Consider the following 27,095-nt stretch of genomic DNA (forward strand, 5'->3'; position numbering starts at 1 on the left):
GGGAGTCTTGGGGTGGCTTGCAGATGCCCCTGCCTGTCCTTCCAATCTGCTGCTGCCAGCCACTCCCCAGAGGCTGACGCTGTTGCCTCAGGCTATGGCTTCCTCCCTGATCCCTTCTCATCCGCTCTGTTTGAAATGTTTGTTTTTCGGTGCCGTAAAGAAATAGCACTTGAACATAAATGTAATTCCCTCAGCAAGGCTATTTTTAAACTTTCTGCAGAAAGGGTACACTCACCAGTAGTTCTGCCATGAGAGTACACCGAACCAAGGAGACAGGGTCATTTATAACCTGACACGTCCACCTTACTGCTGTGTGCGGTTTCCATTGGCTGAAATGGGACCTCATATTTTTTTATTTGTCTTGATTGGCTAGCAACTTAGAACTTTTTAAAAGCGGCAAAGGCAGAGGAGAACAAAGGAAGGAGGAAGTAACTTGTCAAATGCTGAGAAAGGTAAAAACAAACACCTTTAAATAAGGAAGAGGAACAGGCTGTGAGCTCATGCTTGGTTGGACTAGTTTAAGCATGCCAGGACAAATATTGATGCTAAATTGTGACAGCTAAGAACATAAAGTACATTGATTTCTTTATTACGGCTAGCAGATATTTAAGAATGTTAGCACAGGTCTCTGAATACATTTTGCTTCTGAGAGAAGTTTCTATTTATTTCTAATTAGATGGGGAGGACAGTCTTTGAAGAGGAACCTCTACTTTACTTTGTACGTGCTTTGTCGTGGGGGCTCCATCTCACTGTGTCTGTTGTTGGTTGCTTTTGTGCAGTGTTGATTCCCAGTGCCTTGGACACTGCCTGGCCTAGAAGAAGTGCTCAATAAATATTGAACAGATGTTTCCAGAGCATCTTCAGATACTTGAGACAGGTGCTAAGGTCCCGGGGTCTGGTCTAACTTGGCTCCTGCATAGGGAGCACTTTCCACCCCTGACTTTGTGCCTAATGACCCACGAGTGACTGAACGGGAACAAAGGATCAGCCAGGGTTCCCTTAGGTCTTTTAATAGCTTGATGGGATGAAATTATTTCAGGAAATATCTTGGGTTATTTATACTTCTGGTCCTACAGATAATCATCCTGATTGACACTTTCTTGCCTGAGGATTTAGGGTTGTATCTTTCATCCTTGTGTGGTAGTTCCTTTTTCTTTCTTTTTTTTCTTTCTTTCTTTTTTCTTTTTGAGATGGAATCTCACCCAGGCTGGAGTGCAGTAGTGCAATCTTGGCTCACTGCAACCTCTGCCTCCCGGGTTCAAGCAATTCTCCTGCCTCAGCTCCCCAAGTATCTGGGATCACAGGTGGACGCCACCACCCCCGGCTAATTTTTTGTATCTTTAGTAGAGATGGGATTTCACCATGCTGGCCATGCTGGTCTCGAACTCCTGACCTCGTGATCTGCCTGCCTCGGCCTCCCAAAGTGCTGGGATTACAGGCGTAGCCACTGCACCCGCCCGTCCTTGTAAAGTAGTTCTCGTTGAAAGTCCCGGAAACACAGTTGGAGCAATCCTCCTAACTCTTGCACTTTGCGTCTATAATAGGGCTCTGGGAGATTTCCCAATGCAGCATTCTAAAAAGTCCATTATCAGAGCTAAGGCTTCTATGCCCTTATACTATATAAAATTATATTAAAATAGTTCTGACACAGTCTTAATGAATAACACTTCACAACATAAATGAGACAGTGCATTTTCGCCATGTGTCTTTCATCCAACCCTGGTATTATGTTTTCAGAAGGATTGCCACCACTGCTCCTTTCTGCTGGAGACAAGCAGGCCTTTCTTTGCCTTCACCCACTTTATATAATTGTAGCAGCCTTTGTGTAACATCGCGTTTCACTGCTTTGTTCCTTTCATATTTAATTTAGGAGTTTGTGTAGTGTTTGGTTTAAAAATTAACTGTGAAATTAAATTCAAGAGAGGTGAATAGGGAACAGCTTCCATCTTCCAGGGAGTCGTCTCCATTTTAATTTACAGAAATGGGAAGCATATTTGGAGAGGGAAGAGGCTGCATTTCAAAACCCAATGCACATACCATAACACTGCAAACCTCCAAGTTAGGTTTTCCTAATTTCTGTTCTTATGATGCTCTGCAGAGATGCAATTTAAATCTGTAGCCAATGGCTCTGCCCCCTCGTTCATTTCTTTTTGTCTGCAAGCCTCTTCTTACTGCTGATTCATGGAACATATTGCATCCTGTAGCTCTGGCAGACTTGCTCCATTACCTTGTTCCAGAGATACCTCTTCTTCCTTGAAAAGGATTCCTTCAGAACTGTAGGAAAACTGGTGGATTATGTAATACACTCTCTCTGTTTAACACATAAACTGAATTGCAAAGACACTTTTGCAGTTGAAGGAGTCGGGATGGGACATAGGTCATCTGGCCATGGGCCATGCTACTCATGTTTTTTCCTGGCAAGTTCACATTCCAGCATTTCAGGTTTCTCAAAATGGGTAGCCACATCATTCCCTAGAAAAATGGCAAGAATTTTGCAGACTGCTTGAAGGAGGTGGACCCTTTCCAACCTCATCTCCTGGATGGCTCACTTTTGCATGCCCTTGGCTGTTCCTGCACATGCAGTGAGCTCTGGATCGTGCTGTTGTTCAAAGCCAGGTCCAGTGAGAGGTGGTGGGTGGTGGGGCAAAAGGAAGCCAGTGCAGGGAGGAGGGCCACAGTGAGTCTTGAGGGCTCCGACTTCAAAGAAAATGATCGTGGTGATAACCACAGGAGCTAACATGTGCGGAGGGGCCAGCCCTGTTCTGGGAATTCTCTCTATGTTAATAGACACCCCACAACCCCATGAGGCCGACTTTATCACCACCTCCATTTTATAGATGAGGACACCAAGCACAGAGAAGTCAGACCACTTGCCCAAAGTCCCCCAGCTGGCCAGTGGCTGCCTTTGGAGCCCACATTTCTCACCAGGGTGTGGCGCTTCTCAAGGAGATGGGAATTACCTGTGGCCAGTGCCCAGCAGGCTGTGCAAGGTGAACAGATGACTGTCATGCTCCTACCATCTGTGCTGATTCTGAAAAGGTGCAGTAGGCTGATTAATGACCGCTTCCCCCGAGATGTCCACATCCTAACCCCCCCACCAGACCATTTGCATTTGAGACCTCACATGGCAAAAGGGGCCTCGCAGAGCGATTGTGCCAATGACCTTGTGATGTAGATTATCTGGGTGAGCTCAGTGCGTCTTCACAAATGGAGAGCCCTCCCAGCTGTGGCCAGAGAGGGATGTGACTATGGAATAAAGGGTCACAGAACTGTGACGTGAGGGCTTGATTCACCATTGATGGCTTTGAAGCTGGAAGAGAGGGGTCCTGTTGGTGGAATTTGGGTGTTAGGGGAAAGTGAGGGATGGATTCTCCCCTAGAGCCTGCAAAGGAATGCGTTCCTGCAAGGCCTCGATGTAGAATGGAGCGCGCCCGCTGAACGTCTTCCCTGCAGGACTGGAGGAGGGTGGGTTTGGTGACAGCAGCCTGGGAAACTCATGCAGAAGGTCTCTGACGGAGGTGTTGTGCTGTGTTTTGCCAATGGAGATGTGAGCTTGGGGAGACGCAAGGTTGGGGAGACGGGGGCTTGGGAGGCGGTGAAGGCAGGCTTGAACCTAGGTTCAGGACACCCCCAGCCCTTTCTGTGGAATCAGCCTCGTCCTGAGGAGGGGAAGTGGGGGTGCCCAGGACTGGCGGGCTGGGCTGAGCTGAGCTGCAGGCAGTGTGAGAGGAGCCTCCGGAGCTTGCCTGCCTCCTGGACGCCCTGACACCTTGGTCCGGCTCACAGGGGCAGTGCGAGGTGAGGCCTGCACAGTTTCCATCACAGTCACGTTGTGAGGTGTGGTGACTTCCTTTTATATACAGGAAGAAATCTGGGGCTCAAAGGATGGAGGGGCTTCCTCCCCCACAGTCTGATGATCCCTCATGGCCTTGTCTGTCATCAAAAATCGGGTGGCCGTGAGGGCGCAGGATCAAGTGGAAGGACATTGGGGTGCATGTGTGTGACTGTGGGTGTGTTAGTACATGAGTGTGTGTATTACTGTTTAAGTGCATATGAGGCTGTGTGTCACAGTGAGGGTGTGTGTGCATGAGACCATGTGTCTGTGTGTGACTGCATGTGGAGAGTGTGACTGTTGTGTCTCTGTGTGTGTGCAAGTTAGTAAGCGTGCGAGACTGTTAGTGTGGGCATGTGAGGGTGTGTGTCAGACCATGTTTCTGGGTGTCAGTGTGTGACTGCATGGTTGTGTCTGTGTGTACCAGTTAGTGTGTGAGTGTGAGACTGTTAGTGTGTGGCGTGAGGGAGGGTGAGTGTGAGACCATGTATGTGAGGTGAGGGGGTTGTGACCGCCTGTGTGTGTGTGGATGTGTCCCAGATGGTCTGGGTGCCCCGCTGGCGCCCCCACAGCCTCCCCTGCAGCCCAGCTTCCAAGTCGGGGCCTCCACCTGTTGCCCACACTCTGGTTGGAGAGAGGGTTTCCAGAGCCAGTGCTCTCAGGAGCTGGGTGGCAGGCAGAGTGCCCCGGGGACAACGCAGCACACCCTCTTCTCTCTCTCGCTTGGGGACTGGCTCCTACACCACAGGGACGGGGACAGGGACAGCCGCCGCAGGGCACGCAGCAGGGGGCTGAGGGGGCGGAGCCGCAGGGGATGCCCCCACCCCAGGGCCCGCAGTTTCTGCTGTCTGGTTTGCACAGGTCGTTCGGTGGCGCAGGCTGCTTTTCCATGTTGAAAACAGGAGGCGATGGACTGATGTTCTTCCCTGGGCTCCTTTGGTAAATGGAAGGATCAGTGACGCGCAGAGAGACCCACGGGAAGGAGGAGCAGGGTGTCTTGCGGACCCGCGGGGCCCAGGGCCTGGGTGGCGGCGGCTGGACGGTGTTTCTGCGCGGGCGCTACGTGGCCACCAGCAGAGCCGGGGAGGGACAGGCTGAGACCCTCGGTTTCGCGTCACTCTGAGGTCACCTTTCCCCGCTTGGGGCGGCGTCGGCTGGAGCGGGACGCGGTGTGGGGAGCTGGCGGCGCGGGCGGGTTCGCGGGTGGCCCTGGGCCTTCGGAGCGTCCAGATGGAGGCCGCGAGCAGGCCGGGCGGGGTGGGACCCACACGCTCACGGAGGTCGAGGGCCGTCTCCGGACCTCCGCCAACTCTGAGATCCCGTTTCTAAGAACCCCCGAGGGCCGAGTCACTGGCACACCTCGGGCTCAGCGCTCGGGGACACACTGCCCTGCGCTCGGGGGGGGCACCGCCCCCCGGGCCCGGGGGGACACTGCCCTGCGCTCGGCTCGTGCGCTGCACCACGGAGGACCCCGCGTTCCCGCCCCGCGTTCCCGCAGGCAGCAGCCAGAATGCAGGTTTCAGACTCTGGGTTGTGGTTTCTCCACGTTTTACTCCCCTCGCCCACAAAACAGAGTGACATCTCCTGGCTTGTCGTGGGAGACGAACGCGGCAGCGCGTGTGGGGCAGGGACGGGCGTCCCGGGTGGGGCCTGCCGGCTTCCGGAGCCGTCTCTCGTCTGAGCCGGGGCAGGGACAGCGCCGATTCCATCTTGTGTATTTAGGGATATAGTCAGGCGAAAGCAGCTTTTGGAACATCCCCACTCTAAGCTGGGAGGTGCTGGCCGCTGTGACTCTCCGAAGCCAGCGGAGTTGGCGGCTCACAGGCGGTCCTGCGGAGCTAAGCTTCTGAGCAGGAAGCTTTTCCATATGCAACAGGCATTTGTACCTTAGGAACTGAGTACTGGACATTCAGGGATACAGTTGTCCTGATTTCGGGGAGAAATGCCAGCTCTTTCCAGGCCAGGCAGGATCAGGTGGGGAAGAAGCACAGTCGGTGCGTGGCAGACCCGCAGGCGCAGGCCCGCAGCCCACAGCTGGACATCACCACTTCAGAACTGGAATCACAGCCAGGAGGTTTCGGGGACTGCGCCACTGATTTCCTGTGGTGCCTTCGAGCTCTGGGATCTATTGTTCTGCAAAATATAGGCTAGAAAACCGACTCAGTATTTGTGGGCAATACCTAAAAAGAAAATATTTGAATTTGGAGTGTGTACCTTCTCCTTGGGTCACATGGTGTCCGAGGGGCCTGGCAGAGGGAACACATCAGCTAACACACAATAATGACAAAATATCAACAAGCACAAGGGGCCAGGAACTCATCACATCCATGTAAGAGCAGAGGAAAGCAGGCCTCAGCGGCAGGGACAGACGCAGCCCTGTGAGGCTCCCACGTGGCCTCGAGCCCACCCCATCAGCCTGCAGAAAATGACTGAGAACACAGGCACCCGGCTCTCCTGGACCACTCAGCAGGCACAGGGTTACTCCTCACCCCAGGTACACAATCTCCTCCCCAAAAGCTTTCATGCTGTTAAGGGCTCCTGCCGCCAATGCAGGAGCTGGTGGTGGGATGAGGACCAGCAGCCACAACCTCCAAGTGGGCATTCTCTGCCCTCGTGCACCCCACAGACCACCGTGAGGCAGGGCACTCACAACAGTCCACCTCCACCGCAGAGAAAGGAAGGAGGCGGAGCAGGCCCTGCAGGGAGGCCCCATGGGGTCGTACCACGCCCTGCAGCCCCATGGTGGGGCATCTGCCGCACACGTCTTAGCTTCCCCTGTTCCAGCCTCAGCTCAACTCTCTTATGTTCCAGAGATCCAAGTTGGTTAGGTGTATTTTCTAACTTCCTTGGTATCGCAGGGGACACCCGTACTTCATGTTTTGCTACTGTGCAAGCCTAGTTGGCATTTTTCCGGCCTCTTGTGTCAGCTTTTTTGGTGCCTCCTGCCCAACCTTGAAACTCTTGCCATATATTTTAGCATTTTGCTTCTGGAGGGTCCCGAGTCTGAACCAATTTCTGTTAGCCAGTATTTGCCGTGTCAGTGACCTACTTGAACGTTTTGGTGCTCTCAGCCCACTCTGTTGTACTTCTGGTGCAGAGTGCCGTGGGCCCGGCAGCTCTCGGCCTCTCCAGGCTCCAGGTCACCTGGCTGGAATCCGTTGGCGGAGCCGATGCTGCAGAGAACCAGGGGCCTGCATGGCTCCTCTGCAGCTGTGCCCGGCTGGGCATTTGTCAGGGCTGTGCGTGGCCTCCGGGCATCAGCGAGGTGCATGCTGTTCTCCAGCACCACATCCTGGGGCTGCAGCTCCCTAGGGCAGTGCTGTGAGTTCAGGCAGCCGTCCTGTGGCTTGGGTGCCTTCATCTATTCCTTCCTATGTCCAAATGGTTTGGAAGTTACTCTGCAACATTTTTCCTTCACCCTTCCTCCTTGTTCTTTATTTCTTTTCTCCTTCACAGGCACACAAAGAAAGAAAAATATGTGGTTTTTTTGGCACGTAGTTGATTATGTTTTAAATGAGAAATGCAGAATTAAGTCCAAACCACTCCCTGACCACATTGCCCCAGTGCCTAGCTCTGAGGGTCAGCTCCTCATCTCCCACACCCTCCTCTCCTTCCACTCCTGGCCCCTAGAGCTCCCTTTGGCCTCATGTAAGTGAGATCATGCAGTATTTGTCCTTCTGTATCACTTACTTCACTTAGCATTCAGGTTCATCCATGTCGTGCCAAATTGGCAGATTTCCTTCCTTTTTAAGGGTGAATAATATTCCATTTGTGTGTGTGTGTATGTATGTATATGAAACATGTTTTCTTTATTCATTCGTCCATTGTGGACACTTAGGTTGCTTCTATATCTTGGCTACTGTGGATAAGGTTGCAATGAACGTGGCCGCCCAGATATCTGCTTGAGATTCTGCTTCCATTTCCTTCGAATATAGACCCAGAAGTGGGATTTTCTCCGTCATATGGTAGATCTATTTTTAAGTTTTGAGCAAGTTCCATATTGCTTTCCATGTGGCTGTACTAATTTGCACCCCCACAGCATGCTGGGGTTCCCTTTTCTTCACATCCTCGTCAACACTTGTTATCTGTTGTCTTTTTTAGAGGAGCCATTCTAACAGGTGTGAGGCCGTATCTCATTGTATTTCTGACGTGCATTTGATGATTAATGATGCTAAGCAACTTTTCGTGAACCTTGGAGCCATTTGCACGTCTTCTTTGGGAAAATGTCTATTCGGATCCTTTGTCCATTTTTTGGTCAGGATATTAATGTTTTTGCTCTTGATTTGTATGAGTTCCTTACATGTATTCGATATTAACCCCTTAGGTATATGGTTTGCAAGTATTTTGAGTCTGTCTTCATTTTGTTATTTGTTTCCTTTGCTGTGCGGAAGCTTTTTAATTTGATATGGTTCCACTTGTTTATTTTTTGCTTTTGTTACCTGTGCTTTTGGTGTCTTATCCAAAAAATCATTGTCAAGACCAGCATCAAGGAGCTTTTCCCTGTATTTTCTTCCAGAAGTTTTACAGTTTCAAGTCTTACATTTAAGTCTTTAATCAATTTCAAATCAATTTCTGTATATGGTGTAGGGTAGAGTCCACTTTCATTCTTTTGTATGTGGTTATCCAGCGTCCCCAACACCACTTATTGAAGAGACTATCCTTTCCCCACTGTGTATTCTTGGCATTCTTATTAAATATTAGTTGACTGTAACATGCATGGGTTTATTTCTGGGCTCTTGAGTCTTCTGTTCTATTGGTCTATATATCTGTTTTTATGCCAGTCATACTGTTTTGATTGCTATAGATGTGTAATATAGTTTGACATCAGGAAGTGTCATGCCTCCAGCTTTTTCCTTCTTACTCAATGTTGATTTGGCTATGTAGGGTCTTCTGTGGTTCCATATAAATTAGAATTTTTTTTCTATTTCTATGAAGAATGCAGTTGGAATTTTTTTTTCTATTTCTATGAAGAATGCCATTGGAATTTTGATAGGGATTGCATTGAATCTGTAGACTGCTTTGGGTAGTTATGGACACTTTAGCAATATTAATTCTTCCAAACCATGAACATGGGATATCTTTCCATTTAGTTGTATCTTCTTTGATTTCTTCATTCGTATCTTACTGTCTCCAGTGTACAGATCTTGAAACCTCTTTGGTTAAATTTATTCCTACTTTATTCTTTTTGATGCTATTATAGATGGGATTATTTTCTTTCTTTTTCGGATAGTACATTGTTAGCATATTGAAATAAAACTGATTTGTTTTGTATGTGCTCTGATTTTGTATCCTACGAATTTACTGAATTTGTTTATTAGTGTTAGCAGAGTTTTGGTAGAGTCTTTAGGGTTTTCTCTATATGAGATCACATCATCTGCAAACAAATAGAGTTTAACTTCATCCTTTCCAATTTGGACATTTTTAATGTTTTGTTGTTGTTGTTGTCTAATTGCTCTCTCTAGTACTTCTGGTACTATGTTGAATAGAAATGGTGAGAGTGAGTGTCCTTGTCTTGTTCCTAATCTTAGAAGAAAAGCTTTCAGCTTTTCACTATAGAGTATAATGTTAGCTGCGGGCCTTGTTATATATGGTCTTTATTATGTTGTGGTACATTTATTCTATACCTTATTTGTTGAGAGCTTTTAATTATGAAAGGATGTTGAATTTTCTCAAATGCCTTTTCTGCATTCATTGAGATGATCCTATGATTTTTATCCTTCATTCTGTTAAGGCAGTGTATCACATTTATTGATTTGTGTATGTTGAACCTGTCCTTGGATTCGGGAATAATTCCTACTTAATCATGGTATATGATCCTTTTGATGTGCTGCTGAATTCAGTTTGCTAGTATTTTGTTGAGCATTTTTGCATCTATGTTCATCAGGGATGTTGGTCTGAAATTAGTTCTTTCTTTCCTTTTTCTTTTCTTCCTTTCTTTCCTTCCCTCCCTCCCTCACTCCCTCCCTCCCTCCTTCCCTCCCTTCCTTCCTTCCTTCCTTCCTCTTTCTTTCTCTCTCTCTTTCTCTCTCTCTCTCTCCTCTTTCCTTTGTTTCTTTTTTTTTTGTAGTGTCCTTATCTGGCTTTGGTATGAAGGGTAACACTGGCTTTATAAAACAAGTTCATTTTTTGCAAAAGTTTGAAGTTTTGCAAAAGTTCCAGGATTGGCATTCTTTAAATGTTTGGTAGAATTTACATGTGAAGCCATTGGTCCTGAGACTTCCTTTGTTGGAAGGGTTTTTGATTAGTGCTTCAATCTTCTTACTTCTTATTGGTCTGTTCAGATTTTCTGTTTTTTCTTGATTCAGTCTTGGTAGGTTGTATGTTTCTAGGAATTTACCAGCTGCTTCTAGGCTATCAATTTGTAGGCATGTAATTGTTCACAGTAGCCTCTTATGATATCAGTTGTAATGTCTTCTTTTTCATTTATAATTTTATTTATGTGAGTCCTCTCTCTTTTTTTTCTTGCTACGTCTAGATAAAGTTCCATTAATTTTGTTCATCTTTTCAAAACCAACTCTTGGTTTTGTTGATCTCTTCAGCTGTCTTTCTACTCTCTGTTTCATTTCTTTCTGCCATATTTTTTTCCTTCTGTCAACTTTGGGCTTAGCTGGCCCTTCTATTTCCTTGAGGTACAAAGTTAGGTTGTTTATTTGAGCTCTTTCTTCTTTTTTACAGTTTTATTTTATTTTTAATTAACAGATAATCATTGTATGTATGTATGGGGCACAATGTGGTTTCAATTCATGTTTACACTGTAGTGTGATCCAATCAGGCTAATGATTTTGAGGTAGGTATTTGTCACTAGAAATTTCCCTCTTAAAACTGCTTTTGCTGTGTCCCATAAATTTTGGTATGTTGTGTTTCTGTTTTTGTCTGTCTCAGGATACTTTCTGATTTCCATTTTATTTCTTTTATGACACATTGGTTGTTCAAGAGCATGTTGCAGCCGGGTGAGATGGCTCACACCTGTAATCCCAGCACTTCGGGAGGCCGAGGTGGGCGGATCACGAGGTCAGGACTTCAAGACCATCCTGGCCAACACGGTGAAACCCCGTCTCTACTAAAAATACAAAAGTTAGTCAGGTGTGGTGGTGCTTGCCTGTAGTCCCAGCTACTCGGGAGGCTAGGGCAGGAGAATTGCTTGAACCTGAGAGGCAGAGGCTGCAGTGAGCCGAGATTGCGCCACTGCACTCCAGCCTGGGTGACAGAGCAAGACTCCTCAAAAAAAAAAAAAAAAAAGTGTTGTTTAATTTTTACATATTTATCAATTTCCCTATTTTCCTTCTGTTATGAATTTCTAGTTTTATACCATTGTGTTTGGAAAATATACTTGATATTATTTACATCTTCTAAAATTTGTTAAATTCAAGCATGGTGGCTCATGCTTATAATCTTAGTGCTTTAAGAGGTTGAGGCAGGAGGATCACTTGAGACCAGAAGTTCAAGACCAGCTTGGGCAACATAGCAAGACTTCCATCTCTGCAAAAAAACAAAAATAAAAATAAAATTAGCTGGACGTGGTGGTGCACACTTGTAGTCCTAGTTACCCAGGAGGCTGGGGCAGGGGGATTGCTTAAGTCCAGGAGTTCAAGGCTGCAGGGAGCTTTGATGGGACCACTGCACTCCAGCCTGGGTGACAGAGGGAGACTGTCTCTAAGACAAAATTTTTTAAAAGAAATAAAATTTGTTAAGACTTGTTTGTGACCTAATATGTGATATATCCTGAAGAGTTTTTTGTGTATGCTAGAGAAGAATGTCTGTTTTTCGCTTTTGGGCGGAAAGTTCGGCCTGTCTCTGTCGGGTCCACTTGGCGTACAGGGCTGTTCAGGGCTGCTGTTTCCCGTCTGGATGTTCTATCCATGATCTTAAATGGGACATTGAAGTCCCCTATTACGTTGCATTGCTGTCAGTTTCTCCCTTTCGCTCTGTTAATACTGCTGGTATAGTTCGGTGCTCTGGTTTTGGGTGTGCACTTACTTATAACTGTGATAGGTCCCTGTTGAATTGACCCTTTTATCAGTGGAAGAGGGAGGGTAATGGCCTTCTTTGTCATTAGAGACAGTTTGTGACTTAAGGTCTATTTTGTCTGATAGAACTTTAGCTATCCCTGCTGTCTCTGTTACCATTTCCATGCAAATGGAAACCAAAAGAACTTTTGTGTTTCTGTCTGCTCAGTATCCCACCTATCTGGAATTTACATGATGGCTAGCTGTAAACCTGTGTGACCATGGAGGGGCGATGCATGAAGATCAGAGGTCCCCTAGATAATTTCCTCGGGGGCTACCCCCAAAATCTTTCCTTTCTTCTCCCAAGAAGCGATGCTGGCCTGCTGTTTTGCAGGCCCTGTTCATGCGTTTTTTGCTCCTCCTTCGCTCAGCAGGTATTGCTTGCCCTGCAGAGCACTGAGGAAACCTAGAGAGGCACACCACGCTCACAGGAGCTCACAGCCGGACTCCTGCCAAAGAAATCGGAGGCACAGAGCGTATGCTCGACTGGAGGGGAGTGCGGTGGTAGAACGGTGGCTGCTCTGTGAGGCGGTGCCTGGGAAGCTAGGTGGTGCGTTCTGTGCCTGGGAAGCGGTTTGGGTGTAGGAAGAGGTGTGCCGTATTTCCCAGAGCATGGGCAGGAAGAGAACCTTTATACAGTCCTTTAAGTCAGTGGTCCTAGCCTTTTTGGCACCTGGGACCAGTTTCATGGAAGACAGTTTTTCCATGGACCGTGGGGTGGGACATCATTCTGGGATGAAGCTGTTCCACCTCAGATCATCGGGCATTAGATTCTCATAAGGAGTGTGCAGCATAGATCCCTCCCATGTGCAGTTCAGAGTAAGGTTCACGCTCCCATGAGAATCTGATGCTGCCGCTGACCTGACGGGAGGCAGAGCCCAGGCGGTCATGCTGACTTGCCCAGCTCACCTCCCACTGTGCGGCCCTGGTGCTAGTCCGTGGCGGGGTTGGGGGCTTGGGGACCCCTGTTTTAAGGCATCTTTTAAGACTTTTTATTATTTTTACTCTTTAGGCCCATTTATCAGAATTTTTTTATTTCTAATAGCTGAAAATTCTGTTTCTTAAGCATAGAAATTTAGGAATGTCCATCATTATATCTGAAGTAATGAACTCATCTTCTTCTAGAGCCATGTAGTTGAAAAAGTTTTATTCCACGTCCTAGAGGCTGATCATCAGCGTGCTCTTCCATTTTTTAAATGGCAAGTGACGGTTTCTCCTCCCACATGGTGTGTGGGGCCTCTGAGCTGGTGGAAGAGGGTGGGTTTCTGAGCAGGGACAGCTGCATCCGCATGTCCTAAGCACTCACTGTGGGCCACAGAGATGCTCGTGTGGATCACTTGCAAGCCGGTGTGTGTGACGAGGGAGGGGAGAAAGGTGGTGATGGTGGCAGCGGGCGGAGCGAACTTAGCGCGGGTGCTGGGGTGCCAGTGAGACCACGATGAGCCTGGCTGTCCTGAGAGGGCCGTAGCTGTCTGCCTTGTCGTTTACTCATTTGTGTGTTAGGTGCTAGGACTCGATTTCATGATGTCCACGGACCTCCTCCAGAGCCGAGGGCTCCTCGAGGTATGGAGTGCAGTTTTCTGATTTTACAGATGAGCAAACAAGGCCCCGCGAGGAGAGAGGAGGTGCTCTGGAGTAAGAAAATGCTGGTCTGCATCCTGGGTGTGCGTGTGCTTTGTTTTCTGACACAGGGACAATTACTCGGTGTTGCTGAGACTATTTCCTCCTCTGCACCGTGGGTTATCATCGTTCTACCTCATGCAGTCGCCGTGAAAGGTGCAGATGGTGTGTGCAGAGCACTTAATCCAGGCCAGGTGCACAGCAGTGGGTGCTCAATAACAATTAGTTATTTTTGCTGCTATCCAGTCCTGCTGACCAGTGGCCGGCAGTCATGGCTCTTCACTCTTGTTTGGTTTTTGTTTGAGACAGTGTCTTGCTCTGTTGCCGAGGCTGGAGTGCAGTGGTGCGATCTTGGCTCCCTGCAGCCTCTGCCTCCGGGGCTCAAGCAATTCTCCCACCTCAGCCTCCCGAGTCACTGGGACTATAGGTGTGCGCCACCACGCCTGGCTTTTTTTTTTTTTTTTTTTTTTTAACTTTTAGTAGAGATGTGGTCTCGTGATGTTGGCCAGGCTGGTCTTGAACACCTGGCCTCAAGTGATCCGCCTGCCTTGGCCTCCCAAAGTGCTGGGATTACAGGTGTAAGCTACCGTTCCAGGCTGGCTTTTTGTTCTTTACTGGAAGTCTCTTTTCCCTGCAGACAAAGTTAGCCCAAAGGTTAAGCCAGAAGAAAGGAACGTGTCACAGGTGAGGTCACAGGGCTGGCTTGGAGCAGACGGCATCCCTCTCTGCTCGTCCCTGCAGTGGCTTCCTCCTGTCATCCAGGAGCTGTCACATCCTGTTCTTCTCATGAAGACTTAATTAAGTGCCAAAAAACAGACATACCGACGTGGGAATACGCTGCCTTGCGCTGTGTAGGGCAGAGAGGGCAGCCCGGCTCTGGCGCCTGCTCACCATGTCCAGCCAGTGAACCTCCACTCTTGGTGCCATGGCTGTGAAGTCGGGGATGAATGCCTGCCCTGCCTGCTTCCTGGGGCCACCCTCGGCATCGGATAAGGAAGTATCCTTAAAATGGGTCCTAAACTGGCCGTGCGCAGTGGCTCATGCCTGTAATCCCAGCCCTGTGGGAGGCTGAGGCGGGTGGGTCACCTGAGGTCAGGAGTTGGAGACCAGCCTGGCCAACATGGTGAAGCCCTGTCTCTACTAAAAATATAAAAACTAGCCAGATGTGGTGGTGGGCACCTGTAATCCCAGCTGCTTGGGAGGCTGAGGCAGGAGAATTGCGTGAACGCAGGAGACAGAGGTTGCAGCGAGCTGACACAGCGCCACTGCACTCCAACCTCGGCAGCAGAGTGAGACTCCGTCTCGGAAAAAAGCGTCCTAAACTTAGACTGAAAAGCAGAGAATGAACAGAAGGAATTATTAGAGTTTGGTAGCAACTTACTGGATTTTAGGTATTTACATTTAAAACAAAACAACTCTTAAAAACTGAAACTGTGAAAAGCCAACACCTAGTATCACATTTCTTGAAAAAAGAACTTTGAATCTAGTAGTATACATTATAAATGAAATAATTTTAGTCAGAATTTGAGTTTCAGGTAATAACTGGTAAAGGGAGTCAGGTTCTGTGAGATGGAAGCCATGAAAAAATGGAGTGAAAGTCCCTTTAGGGGATTAAGAAATGAATAATGTATGCTAGCGTTTAATTTTCCACTTGTTCTTGTTACATTCTTTTTGTATTTTTTTAAAGAAACTTGTTGATGTATAATTTAAATACCATAGTTTCACCCTTTGGAAATGTACGATTAAATTATTTTTACCAGATTTAGAATTCTGCAACCATGACAAGTTCTAGAACATTTCATCACCCCATAAGGATCCCTGGGACCTGTTTCTAGTCAACCTTCGTTGCTTTCCCCAGCCTTGGGTAGCCCTGATCTTTCTGTTTCTCTAGATTTACTTTTTCTGGAATGTTCATATTGATGGACCGACCCTGTCTTTTGCGTCTGGCTTCTTTCCCCAGCATCACTTCTAAGCATTCATCCATGTACGAGCTGTGCCGCATTTTCCCTATCTGTTCACCACAGATGGACATTTGGAATGTTTCCAGTTTTCGCCTCCTTTGTATAATGTTGTTATGAGCATCAGTGCTTTGTGTGGACATGTGTTTTCATTTCTGTTGAGTGGATTCCTAGTAGAATTGCTGGGTCATATGGTAAATTTATGTTTAACTTCATAAGAAACTGCCAAACTGCTTTCCACAGTGGCTAGCCCATTTTATATTCCCACTAGCAATGTATGGGGGCTCCAGTTCTCCACATCTCGGCCTTTTCCCATATTTTGTCTTAGAAATTCCACTTCGATTTGAATCATAATCAAATAGAAAAGATGCTTTTGTGATAACACAGAAGTCTCAATTTGATGAAGTGTTGGACTGTGTACCTTTGGTTTAACAGCAGCCTAGTAACTGGGAGGAATTGATTTATGTTGCCGAACGAATGGGCCAGTTGTCAAGGGAGCATGTGGCAAGTAATTAATGACAGTTTGCTATGGCCTTTCTTAGAGAACATGCTCTATCCGGCCTTCCGCTGCTTTATCAGGGTCATCTAATGATTTAGCAAATGCAAGCAGCTTCCCTAAGAAGGCAGGTTGGTGGTAGCTGTGTGTGTCTGTGGGTGTCCAGGCCTGAAGCATCCAGACCCGTGACTCGTCATTTGAATAGATGTGTACACAGTGGCAGATACAGGCCCCTCACGTCCACGCAGGCCTTCGTGTGTGCTAACTCCCCCGCAGCTGGAACGCAGTAATTTCCTGTGCTTCTTTCCAGATTGTGCACAGAACGCTGGCGGCCATGCTGGGTTCCCTGGCGGCACTGGCAGCGCTGGCTGTGATTGGCGACGTAAGTTGTCACAGTCCCAGTCCCTGGCTCACCACTCAGTGGAACGTCAGCTCAAAGACGTTCCGGGATTCAGGCTTTCGCTGTTTTTTTCACTATCTTATATCCCACGTCCATGTTTTTGCTCAGGAACCAGGCTAGAGGTATGAACTAACAAACTACAGCATGAAGAGTATTTTTCATAGGTTTTGTCACACACTCACATGTGATTGTGATTCCTCACTGTGCCTGAGGAAAGGCTGCTCATGGGCATGTCTGCCTAGGGCTGAGGAGCTGGGCTGTGGTGGGGCTGGATCTGGGTGTTGGAACTAGAGGGGACCATCCTAGCTGGTGCAGAAAGGTGGGAGTCAGTTGGGTCAGGGTCTGTCCTGCAGAGATCAGGAGGCCCCTGGAGAGGTGTGTTTGGGGATGAGGGTGTCCTGTTTGGATCTGAGCAGGGCCTCTCTGGCAGCGACATGGGGAACAAATGTAGGGAAACAACAGAGACCAGTGGCCACTGGGGATTGAGGCCCAGAGTTGTCTGAGAGGCAGTGCTGGAACCCAGCTGAGAGTGGGACAGGTGGCCATGCCAGTTCCCGTCATCTGGCCTCAGGCACGGCGCTGCGGAGAGCACATACAGACCCCACTGGGAATGCAACCAGGGCCAGTCCTGCATGTGGGAGCTGCCAGAGGCAGGGGCTAGAAAAAATGTATCACTAAATGCATAGGTTTGACATTATAGATGTCCTGGGTCAACACTGTTTTTCAGCAACGATATAATCCAACTTCAAAGGCAAGTGGATGGTGAGATTTCCAACCCTGGTCCACCCACTGAGTGGGTCTGCAGCAGGGGGCAGCGCGTCGTTAGGCTCATCACCGGGATGGCGGCGCACGGATTAATTGGCAAATTTGTGCTTTGATTGCAGAGACCCAGCCTGACCCATGTGGTGGAGTGGATTGATTTTGAGACGCTGGCCCTGCTGTTTGGCATGGTAATCACAGCCCTCCCCGTGGGACTGGGCTCCACGCCTGCGGTAACCGGGCCTTCTCTGGCCTCCACTGCTGAGGATCCTTCATTATGTTAAAGACACAGTGCCTAGGGCTTGACTGAGAAGTGTCAGTGCCGGTTATCGGGAGAACCCGCTCCCGATGTTTAACGTGGGTTCTTTTCTATTTCCTAAGTGTCTCGGCTGAGTTGAGAAATAAAGGGAAAGAGCACAAGAGAGAGAAATTTAAAGCTGGGTGTCCCGGGGAGACATCACATGTTGGCAGGATCCGTGATGTTCCCCGAGCCATAAAACCAGCAAGTTTTTATTAGCGATTTTCAAAAGGGGAGGGAGGGCACGAATAGGGTGTGGGTCACAGAGATCACAGGCTTCACAAGGTAATAAAATATCACAAAGCAAATGCAGGCAGGGCGAGATCACAGGACCACCGGTGGAGGAGAAATTAAAATTGCTAATGAAGTTTCCTGCGCATTGTCATTGATAACATCTTATCAGGAAACAGTGTTTAAGAACAGACAACCTGTCTAACCAAAATTTATTAGGTGGGAATTTTCCCGTCCTAAGAAGCCTGGGAGCACTATAGGAGACCGGGGCTTATTTCATCCTGTCGGCTTCAACGGGACACCTTAAAAGGGGCTGTCTATAAGCCTACCTTCAGGGCGCATTGTCTTTCTCAGGAATGTTCCTGAGAACAAGAATTCAGCGATATTTCTCCTATTTGCTTATGAAAGAGGGGGAATATAGCTCTGTTCCGTCCGGCTCACCGGTGGCCAGTTCAAAGTTACCTCTCTTGTTCCCTGAACATCGCTGTTATCCTGTTCTTTTTTTAAGATGCCCAGATCTCATATTGTTCAAACACACATGCTCTACAAACAATTTGTGCAGTTGATACAATCACAGGGTCCTGAGGCGACATACATCCTCCTCAGCTTACAAAGAAGATGACGGGATTAAGAGATTAAATAAAGGCAGGCATAGGAAAACACAGGGGTATTGATTGGGGAAGTGATAAGTGTCCATGAACTCTTCACAATTTATGTTCAGAGATTACAGTAAAGACAGGCGTAAGAAATTATAAAAGTATTAATTTGGGGAACTAAAAAATGTCCATGAAATCTTCACAATTTATGTTCTTCTGCCGTGGCTTCAGCCGGTCCCTCCGTTCGGGGTCCCTGACTTCCCACAACAGCGGGTCTCCGGAATCTCTCCTGAGGAGGAACAGAACGGGGCTATGGTTCGTTAGCTGGAGAATTCCAGCCCAAGGCATATCTGACGATGAAATCATATTGCCATTTAGAAAAGCTAGCAATTCTTTTGAGTTACTGCCCTTAAAATTAAAAAATGGACTATCCCAAATAAATAAACCATGTAGGAGTTTCAGTGGGAGAGAGAGTACCTTTCATGATGTGAGTAAAGGAAGGTGTCACTCCTAAGCAGTCGTTCGGGTGTTTGCTAATTGATCATATTACCCAGTGGCCACTCTGTGCTGTGAGGAATGCCACCAGCGCCACCTGCAGGAACTCGAAATGCCCAAGCGGGCTAGTGTGGGACACGAGTCATGACCCAGCTTAACGAGAACCAGTGGAGCCTGGTCAGGGCCTGGCAGCAGGGGCAGCCCACGTGTTCCTGAGCAGACCCCAAACAGTCCAGTGGTCTGCAGGAGGTCTTCCTCTCTGGGCTAGAAGACTTGCTCTGTGTACAGCTGGGCACTATAGATCCTCATTTTCCTTGCTAACGTTTCATCCCTCCCAAGGCTGGCCAACATAACAGAAGGACCCAGCTACGTTAGGCTTCCATGTGACCTGACTGGAGACCGTGCCGCCATCCTCTGTGGGCAGTGCTCAGGGAGGCAGGCGAGTGTTCTAGCCCCGGCTTCACAGAGTAACTCATATTTGTATCGGGCCTGAGACGTATACAGAGTTTGGGCATCTGGATAGAAGAGAGGAAATGTGCCAGATATCCCTGAGATATGCCTGTTTTAAAAAAGGAATGCTATATTAGTTTGCTAGGACTATGTAACAAAGTACCACAGACCGTGTGGCTTAAATAATATAAATGTATTTCCTCACAGCTCTGGAGGCTGGAAGTCCGAGATCACGGTGTGGGCAGGGTTGGTTTCTCCGAAGCCTCTCTTCCTGGGCTTGTAGATGGCACCTTCTCCCTGCGTTTTCACTTTGTCTTCCCTGTGTGTCTGAGTCCTGACACCCTCCTCCTGTAAGGACACCAGCCACACTGAATCAGGGCTCACCCAACGACCTCATTTTAACTTAATTACCTCCTTCAACGCTGTCACTCCAAATATGTCATGTTCCCAGGTAGTGGGGGCTAGGATGTTAACATATGAATTTTGAGGGACACAGTTCAGCCTATAAAAATGGCTTTGGCGTTTTTTTCTTGTTGGAATCCAGTTCCGCGAGCACTTGCAGATTCTGGAATTCTGGAACTGCACGGTGCAGGGTCATTACAACCGGGTCCCTGCCTTTTCTCCCCCATTTCCTGGCAGCCGATCACCCACAGGGCCATTTACCCCCATCCCTGAGTTCCAGTCTCCCATGGTGGTTCTGGGAGCAAATGTGTAAACGCCACACGGGTCTGCACACGCCTGTCTGCCTGTGCATGTCCATTGGTGTGCGAAGCCCCATGTTCCAGCGTCAGCTCTCAGTGGCCTTTTGGGTGAGGATGAACATTGATGGTCACTCTGGACACGATGAATATTTACACTGGGTCTAAATTGACTGGGGACATTTTTGTTTTCTATAGTTTATTTAAGAGACAGTAGTGTCTACTGGGACTCTGGTTTACCAAGTATTGTAATTTGAATAATTATATTGCATTTTCACAACCTGATGAAGTATAGAACATTCAGAGGTAAGGTGAAAAAACTGAGGGACAGAAAGGTTAATTCATATTTTTGTTCAAGTTCGGACTTTTTTTTTCTTTTTTTTTTTTGAGACAGAGTCTCGCTCTGTCGCCCAGGCTGGAGTGCAGTGGCGCGATCTCGGCTCACTGCAAGCTCCGCCTTCTGGGTTCACGCCATTCTCCTGCCTCAGCCTCCCGAGTAGCTGGGACTGCAGGTGCTCACCACCATGCCCAGCTTTTTGTATTTTTTTTTAGTAGAGACAAGGTTTCACCACCGTGTTAGCCAGGATGGTCTCGATCTCCTGACCTCGTGATCTGCCCGCCTCGGCCTCCCAAAGTGCTCGGGTTGCAGGCGTGAGCCACTGCGCCCAGCCTCAAGTTCGGACTATTTTTAAGTGGCGGAATCAGGATCTGAACTTGCATCTTCTCATTCCAAGTTCAACGCATGGTGACTGCCATCTAAGAGGTGAAGCAGAGGAACTTCCAGAACATTCACTAGTTGCAATGTCTGGTTGATAAAATTCGGACTATCTGGGACATGACTTTTTATTAGGATCCAGGATGGCTGTTTTCACCAACTCATCATCCTCACTGGAAAGAAACAGGCGACAGGCATTCTGGGTTCACCTGGAATCCAGGGAGCGATCGTTTCAATACAACTGCTCCCAAACTGGTGACAAAAATCAGTTTAATTATTTTAGAAAACAAAATCGAACCCAGTTTTAGCATCGCAGAATGTTTAAGTGTTGCTTGTGTGGACACGTAGGTGCAGAAGGCCACGTGCCGGCCCCCGCCCCGCTTCTACCTTTGTGGCTGAGAGCAAGCCTTGCACTCTGATCCCATTTCCTAGTCTGTAAAACAGAGGGTGAAAATAACACCTGATTTTTTTTTGAGGATCGGATGGGATGGTAATGTGCCTTGAGGACAAATCCCCAGACACACATGTAGGCACAAAACCGCTAGCAAGAGGCTCCATTCGAGGAGCGAGTGAGTGTACTATTCCAGGAAGCGACGGTGTTTCTGAGTGTACCAGGAAGTGAGTGTACCAGGAAGTGAGTGTGCCAGGAAGTGAGCGTACTATTCCAGGAAGTGACGGTGTTTCTGAGTGTACCTGGTGAAGAGCTGCACAGGATGGAGTGTTTCAGGAAGGAGGCACCAGAAGTGAGTAAAAGAAGTGGAGTGGCACTATTCAGAGGAAGGATCTTGGTAATTTGATGTACCAGGAAATGAGTGTACCCAGAAGGAGGAAGGAAGTGAGTGCACTTATTCCAGGAAGCTTAATGGTGTTTGAGGAAGGAGGTAACCAGGAAGTGAGTGCAAGAGAGTGAGAATTATTCCAGAAGGGATTTGTTTTGAGGAAATGGAATTAGGAAGGTGGAGGAAGAAGTGGAATGGATGGAATGGAGGGTGGAGGGGTGGATGAATGGAGTAGCTGCACCACCAGGAAGTGAGCCAGACATCTCATGTAGGTGCTGCACAGTGCCTCTGAGTGGCACTCCAGGAAGGAGGTACCTGGGAAGTGAGTGCCAGGAAGTGAGTGGTACCCAGGAAGTGAGTGTGCCAGAAGTGAGCAACTATTCCAGGAAGCTTTAATGTTTCTGCATCTCAGAGTGGGGAGCCTGGCAATGTGGTGGCTTTCAGAGGCCACAGCTCAAATGTGTAACGGATCATGCTGATGTCGTTTTAATATGGTGTCCTGCTAAAAGGTTATCCTTGTCTTCTTCTTCTCTTTTCCCCATAGATGATCTTAGTAGCCATATTTTCAGAAACGGGATTTTTCGATTACTGTGCTGTAAAGGTAGGTATGATGTTGCATTTAATAATTCCATACTGATTAATTTATATATTTTTCTGACGTTATATATTTAGGAAACAAACATTTAAAAATTCCATTCTTCTTCTAAAGGTTACTTCTGCAGGGCAGGGTATGCTGACTGTGTTAAGTTGTATGGCTCTGAGTGGTGCTTTCAGCTGCTCAGTAAATACATGAAGAAGGAGGTCAAGGAAAAGGGTATCAGGTTGAATGTTTGTGTATTATTTAAATTGTCTGGTGAGAGCTACACATCAAACATTGTTTTGCATATTAGAGTATCCCAATATTTCAAGCCATTAGCTTCTGATTACTTTGCTTTTTGGTGAAATAATTTCCATGATTACTTCCTAAATATTGAATATATACACATTTATGTTTTTAACTGGAACCCTGGGGAGCTTCACCAGCCAGCTCTAGCCTCCAGGATTTGTACCTGACCTGTCATTCAGGGTTGGCAAGAGGAGAGCTCATTGTGTACCATGCCCTGCTAATGCAGTCTAGTGCTGTGCTTGAGTATGTAAATTTTTTGAAACTGAAAAGGTCTTTTTAAAAATTACTCAACAGGCCGGGCGCAGTGGCTCACGCCTGTAATCCTAGCGCTTTGGGAGGCTGAGGTGGGTGGATCACGAGGTCAAGAGATTGAGACCATCCTGGTGAACATGGTGAAACCTCGTCTCTACTAAAAATAAAAAAAATTAGCTGGGCGTGGTGGCGTGCACCTGTGGTCCCAGCTACTCAGGAAGCTGAGGCGAGAGAACTGCTTGAACCCCAGGCGTGGAGGCTGCAGTGAGCCAAGATCACACCACTGAACTCCAGCCTGGGTGGCAGAGTGAGACTCTGTCTCAAAAAAAAAAAAAAAAAAAAAAAAATTACTCAACAAAGCCCTTTGCAAACGCTGAATGATAAAACCGTGCTGTGATTTTTGTCATCTTTGTGCCCCATCTTACACATGCCAGGTAGATATTTGGTCTATCACTCCTTACTATTAAAAGTATCCCTTAGTTCCCTAGAGATCAGCAGACACTAGGCTCACGTGGATCCCAAATGTCAAAGCCCAGGTTGTCTAACCAGAATACCGACGGCATTACGGGGACTGAGGGTCATCACCTTGTGACAGATTAACCATGACAGGGGCTGTGTGAAGGAGGAGGATCAGAGGGGTGACAGTGCTGGCTCGGGAGGGTGTAGAATGTCTAGGAACTTCGGTGGCCAGCACTGTCTCCTCTCGGCCCCCCTGGGACTCCGTAGGTCTACGTCTTAACCCACGGGGCAGTGTTCGTTTGGCTCCCTGTTTTTAAAGTCACTAATGAAAGGCTGCCTCTGTTCTATGAGCCTGCTGACTCTGGCTTGTACTCTGTGTGTGTGCGGCCAGGCATACCGGCTCTCCCGGGGACGGGTGTGGGCCATGATCATCATGTTGTGTCTCATCGCGGCTGTCCTGTCTGCCTTCTTGGACAACGTCACCACCATGCTCCTCTTCACGCCTGTGACCATAAGGTATGCAAAGCGCCTCTGCCGCGGGGGTTGTGGCCAGGCTCTGGCTGCACGGCCTGGCTCCAGGCTCCATTCTTAGGTGCATGAAAAGGTGGGCGGTTGAGCCCACAGCTCGGTGCATTCCAGTCCAGCTTGTGTCTGCTTTGTGTGACTGCAGCACATGCTACAAGCAGTGGGGCCTCAGAAGCTGGTGGCAAAAATGTCTGCGGGAGGTGGAAGACATAGGCTGTGCTTTCCTGGAGATTGTAGTCTCATGGGGAGACATGTGGACAAGAATGGCTCAGCCCTGGTGAAACCTCGTCTCTACTAAGAATACAGAAATTAGTGTGGCGGCATGCGCCTGTAATCCCAGCTACTCAGGAGGCTGAGGCAGGATAATCCCTTGAACCCGGGAGGCATAGGTTGCAGTGAGCCAAGATTGTGCCACTGCACTCCAACCTGGGCAACAGAGCGAGACTCCGTCTCACAAAACAAAACAAAACAAAAAAAACAGCTCACCCCAGACCACCAGGTGCCCAGGTACCAGGAGTCCTTGTCCCTGTTCTTCTCCATCACCATCTGCCACCTGGGCTGGGTTGGCAGGTCACACACATGCTGAGGGCTCACAGGGTCATGTAGCTGGGGGGAGGTGGAACAGCCACCGCAAGGTTCCTCATTAGAGGCTTGGAGGGTCGCAGGACCAATGGGGCTCAGCAGAACCAAAGTTCAGTCTGGCAAAGCTTTATAGGGCAACTCTGGGAAAGAGAAGTTCAGTTCAGTTCATCCACTCCACTCCACTCCACCCCACCCCACCCCACCCCACCCCACTCCACCCCACCCCACCCCACCCCACCCCACTCCATTTCTTTTAATTCCATCCACTTTAATCATCCATTATTTATTGGGGGCCATAGGCCTGTTTACCCAGAATCTTCTGAAGCGTGAGCTGTGGTCCCGGTCCTCCTGTGGGCCCCTTCTGAAGGCATGGACCTGTGTGTTTCCATATGTATGCTCTCTATTTTAAATATGACTCCCCAGCATGTCAGCCTTGGGGCTGGCCCTGAGGACACAGGGCGAGAAGGTGAGAGAGGGGCCCCTCAGGGAGTCACCCTCCGGTCCTGCTTGTAATAGGGTGTCTTGAACAAGTCACTTCAGGTGCACTGATCTGGGTCGTAACGGCAAAGAGATTAACCTGAGCTGGCATTCTGAGGGCTCTGTGAGACACAGGGCCTGCCTGGACACAAGGCATGGGACACACAGCAGGTTCCAAGGCCCCGTGGGGCTGCTTCCAGGGCTCTGGGTTAATCTGGGGGATGCCTTTTGTGTTTGAACAGTGGTGGCTCTTAGAGGAGGAGTGGGGTGGGGAGGAGCACGGAGTGGCCAGCGCCGCTGGGGAGGTAGATGCAGCATCCCCGGGCCATCTGCTGCCTCCGTGTGGAGACTCAGGTTTGTACCCAGGCTCCTGCAAGCTGGGCTACACTGTCACGCCCTGTGTGGCATGGGAGGGACCCCGGGCTCTCAGCCTCCTCGCAGGGTGTGGTACCGCCCCTCTCAGTGCCTGGGGTGGAGAGTCAATGAGGGAGGGCGTGAACATGTTTGAAGGCTGCTGTACACTGTCACATGCACTCGTGACGGCACCAAACTGTGCCTTCTGGACGTGTTGGGGGACAAGAGCAGGCCCATCTGCCCCCTCTAACCAGCATGACTCTGCTGCTGCCCTGGCTTGAAGACCTCCGCATATCCTCACGCTCCCCCATGGCAGCCTGGTGAGAGCAGGGTTCCAGGGCTGGGGTGCACTGGGCACTTTGTTCCCAGCATCCCCGTATAGCCCGGGCAGCTGAGAGGTATCTCAGCCTTGCCACAATTTGTTCACTACTTGGAACTGCTTTTGTCATGTTGTTAGAGCAGTAATTCCATTTATTAGTCAAAAATTTGCATCTTTCAAGATTCTGGTGCTGGTGTTCTAAGATTCCCTATTTATCTGACCATATTCTTTATGGCTTTGTAAGTGCTGGCCACATTCTTCCCCTTTGTCTGGACTAAGTGGCTTTGGTCCTTCTAGTTAACAGCTAGTCCCATTGAGATGGGTGCACTGCCCTGCCTGGTCTGGCACTGTTGACTGCTGCACACACATATTTTCTTGCTAGAAGCAGATCCTGGGAGCTTCCTTAGCACTGTGCCGCTGCTGCCTCGGGTCAGAGTCTCATCTGTGGAGCCACTCCTGCTTCAGTCCCCAGGCACGCTCCTTCCTCAGCTCCCACATGGCTCCATGGGCCTGTGCTCCTCATGCCAGCAGAGGGGAGGCTGTGGCCAGCCTCACTCTGAGCTGATGGCCGGGAGGTGGTGGGTGGCCTCTGAGTGAGACCCAAGGCCGGGTCCTATGTGGGAGTGGGCTGTGCGGATGAGCAGGTGTGGGGGACGCTGTGATGTGCCTTCTGCACTTTCTTTAGGGCAGTGTTTCCCAGCTGTGTACATGCTGGGCCCCTGGGGAGCTATAGAGCGCCACTGCCCGGGCCCACTCCCAGGCACTGGTCTGTGCCGGCCAAGCCGTAGGACTCCCAGATTCCAGCACAAATCTCGTGAGGCCACGGTGGAGCTCCACAGCTGTAGAGTGTGGCCTGACAGGTCTGTGGGGTGAATACAGTTGACATGAATCGATTGTACTCCAACACAGCTAGAAAAGAATAACTGGAATGCTCCCAGGGTAAAGAACAGATTGATATTTAAGGGGATGGGTATCCCGTTACCTGGTTTGATTATGTGAATTATTACATTATCATACGTACCCTGAAAATGTACGTGTGTATGTGTATATCTAGTATGTATTATAGCAATAAAAAGTAAATAAATAGAAAATGCATAGATGAATGAAACAAAGGGAGGGGACGAGAAGAGAACCTAGGGCCTTGGTGTCCAGGAAGCGGGAGGTGGGAAAGGGGCTGAGTCAGCAGGCCCTGTGTGACCATCCGCTCTCCCTCCACACCGACCCCCACAGCACCAGCTGGGAGCGCTGGGGAAAGGGCACCTGATCACACTGAGGGTTTGGTGGCTGGAGGCTCACTCTGGGAAGGAATGTAGCTCTTGGAGTGAGCTGTGGCCTGCAGGGGTTGTTGCATTGTTCATTCCCCCCAGCACTGCCCTCCCCACAGGGGTGTGTGTGTGTGTGTTTGTGTGTGTGCGCGCACCTCCCTTGTACGAACAAGTGCCTTAAAAATCTCTGGGTTGCACGTGAGCCTTTCACAATGTGCACAGTGGGACTACTTTCATTTTCCTCCATTTGTGACAGGTTGTGTGAGGTGCTCAACCTCGATCCAAGACAAGTCTTGATTGCAGAAGTGATCTTCACAAACATTGGAGGAGCTGCCACTGCCATCGGGGACCCTCCAAATGTCATTATTGTTTCCAACCAAGAGCTGAGGAAGATGGTACGTACCAGCATGCTAGGGTTGCTTCCAACAAACGCATACTTCCACTTACTTAGCGCTCTACCCCACGTGGACACCTTTGTTAGAAATGAACATCATCACGCCACCTCTTCATAGTAAGTGCTACTGGGCATCTCAAGAGTGGGATGTTCGGTGACTGGTCCTTCAATCCTAGAGTTAACTGGCTTGAATTGACTTCATACTCATTCTGATCAGTTTTTAAAGAAATGACTGGATAGCATGATATA

The 27,095-nt window shown here is 48.7% G+C and overlaps 1 protein-coding gene across 2 annotated transcripts in view; it reads left to right on the forward strand.

Annotated features, from left to right (window-relative positions):
* OCA2 (OCA2 melanosomal transmembrane protein) overlaps positions 1-27,095 on the forward strand; it is a 346,597-nt gene that overhangs the window by 90,300 nt on the left and 229,202 nt on the right. For both annotated transcript variants that reach the window (XM_003900679.3, XM_017960451.3), the window contains 5 exons: positions 16,223-16,294; positions 17,197-17,262; positions 21,878-21,934; positions 23,322-23,446; positions 26,709-26,847. In XM_003900679.3, coding sequence (XP_003900728.2) covers positions 16,223-16,294; positions 17,197-17,262; positions 21,878-21,934; positions 23,322-23,446; positions 26,709-26,847 — 459 coding nt within the window. The remainder of the gene's footprint in view (positions 1-16,222; positions 16,295-17,196; positions 17,263-21,877; positions 21,935-23,321; positions 23,447-26,708; positions 26,848-27,095) is intronic.

Source organism: Papio anubis, chromosome 7, assembly GCF_008728515.1.
Source record: "Papio anubis isolate 15944 chromosome 7, Panubis1.0, whole genome shotgun sequence".
Classification (NCBI taxonomy): domain Eukaryota; kingdom Metazoa; phylum Chordata; class Mammalia; order Primates; family Cercopithecidae; genus Papio; species Papio anubis.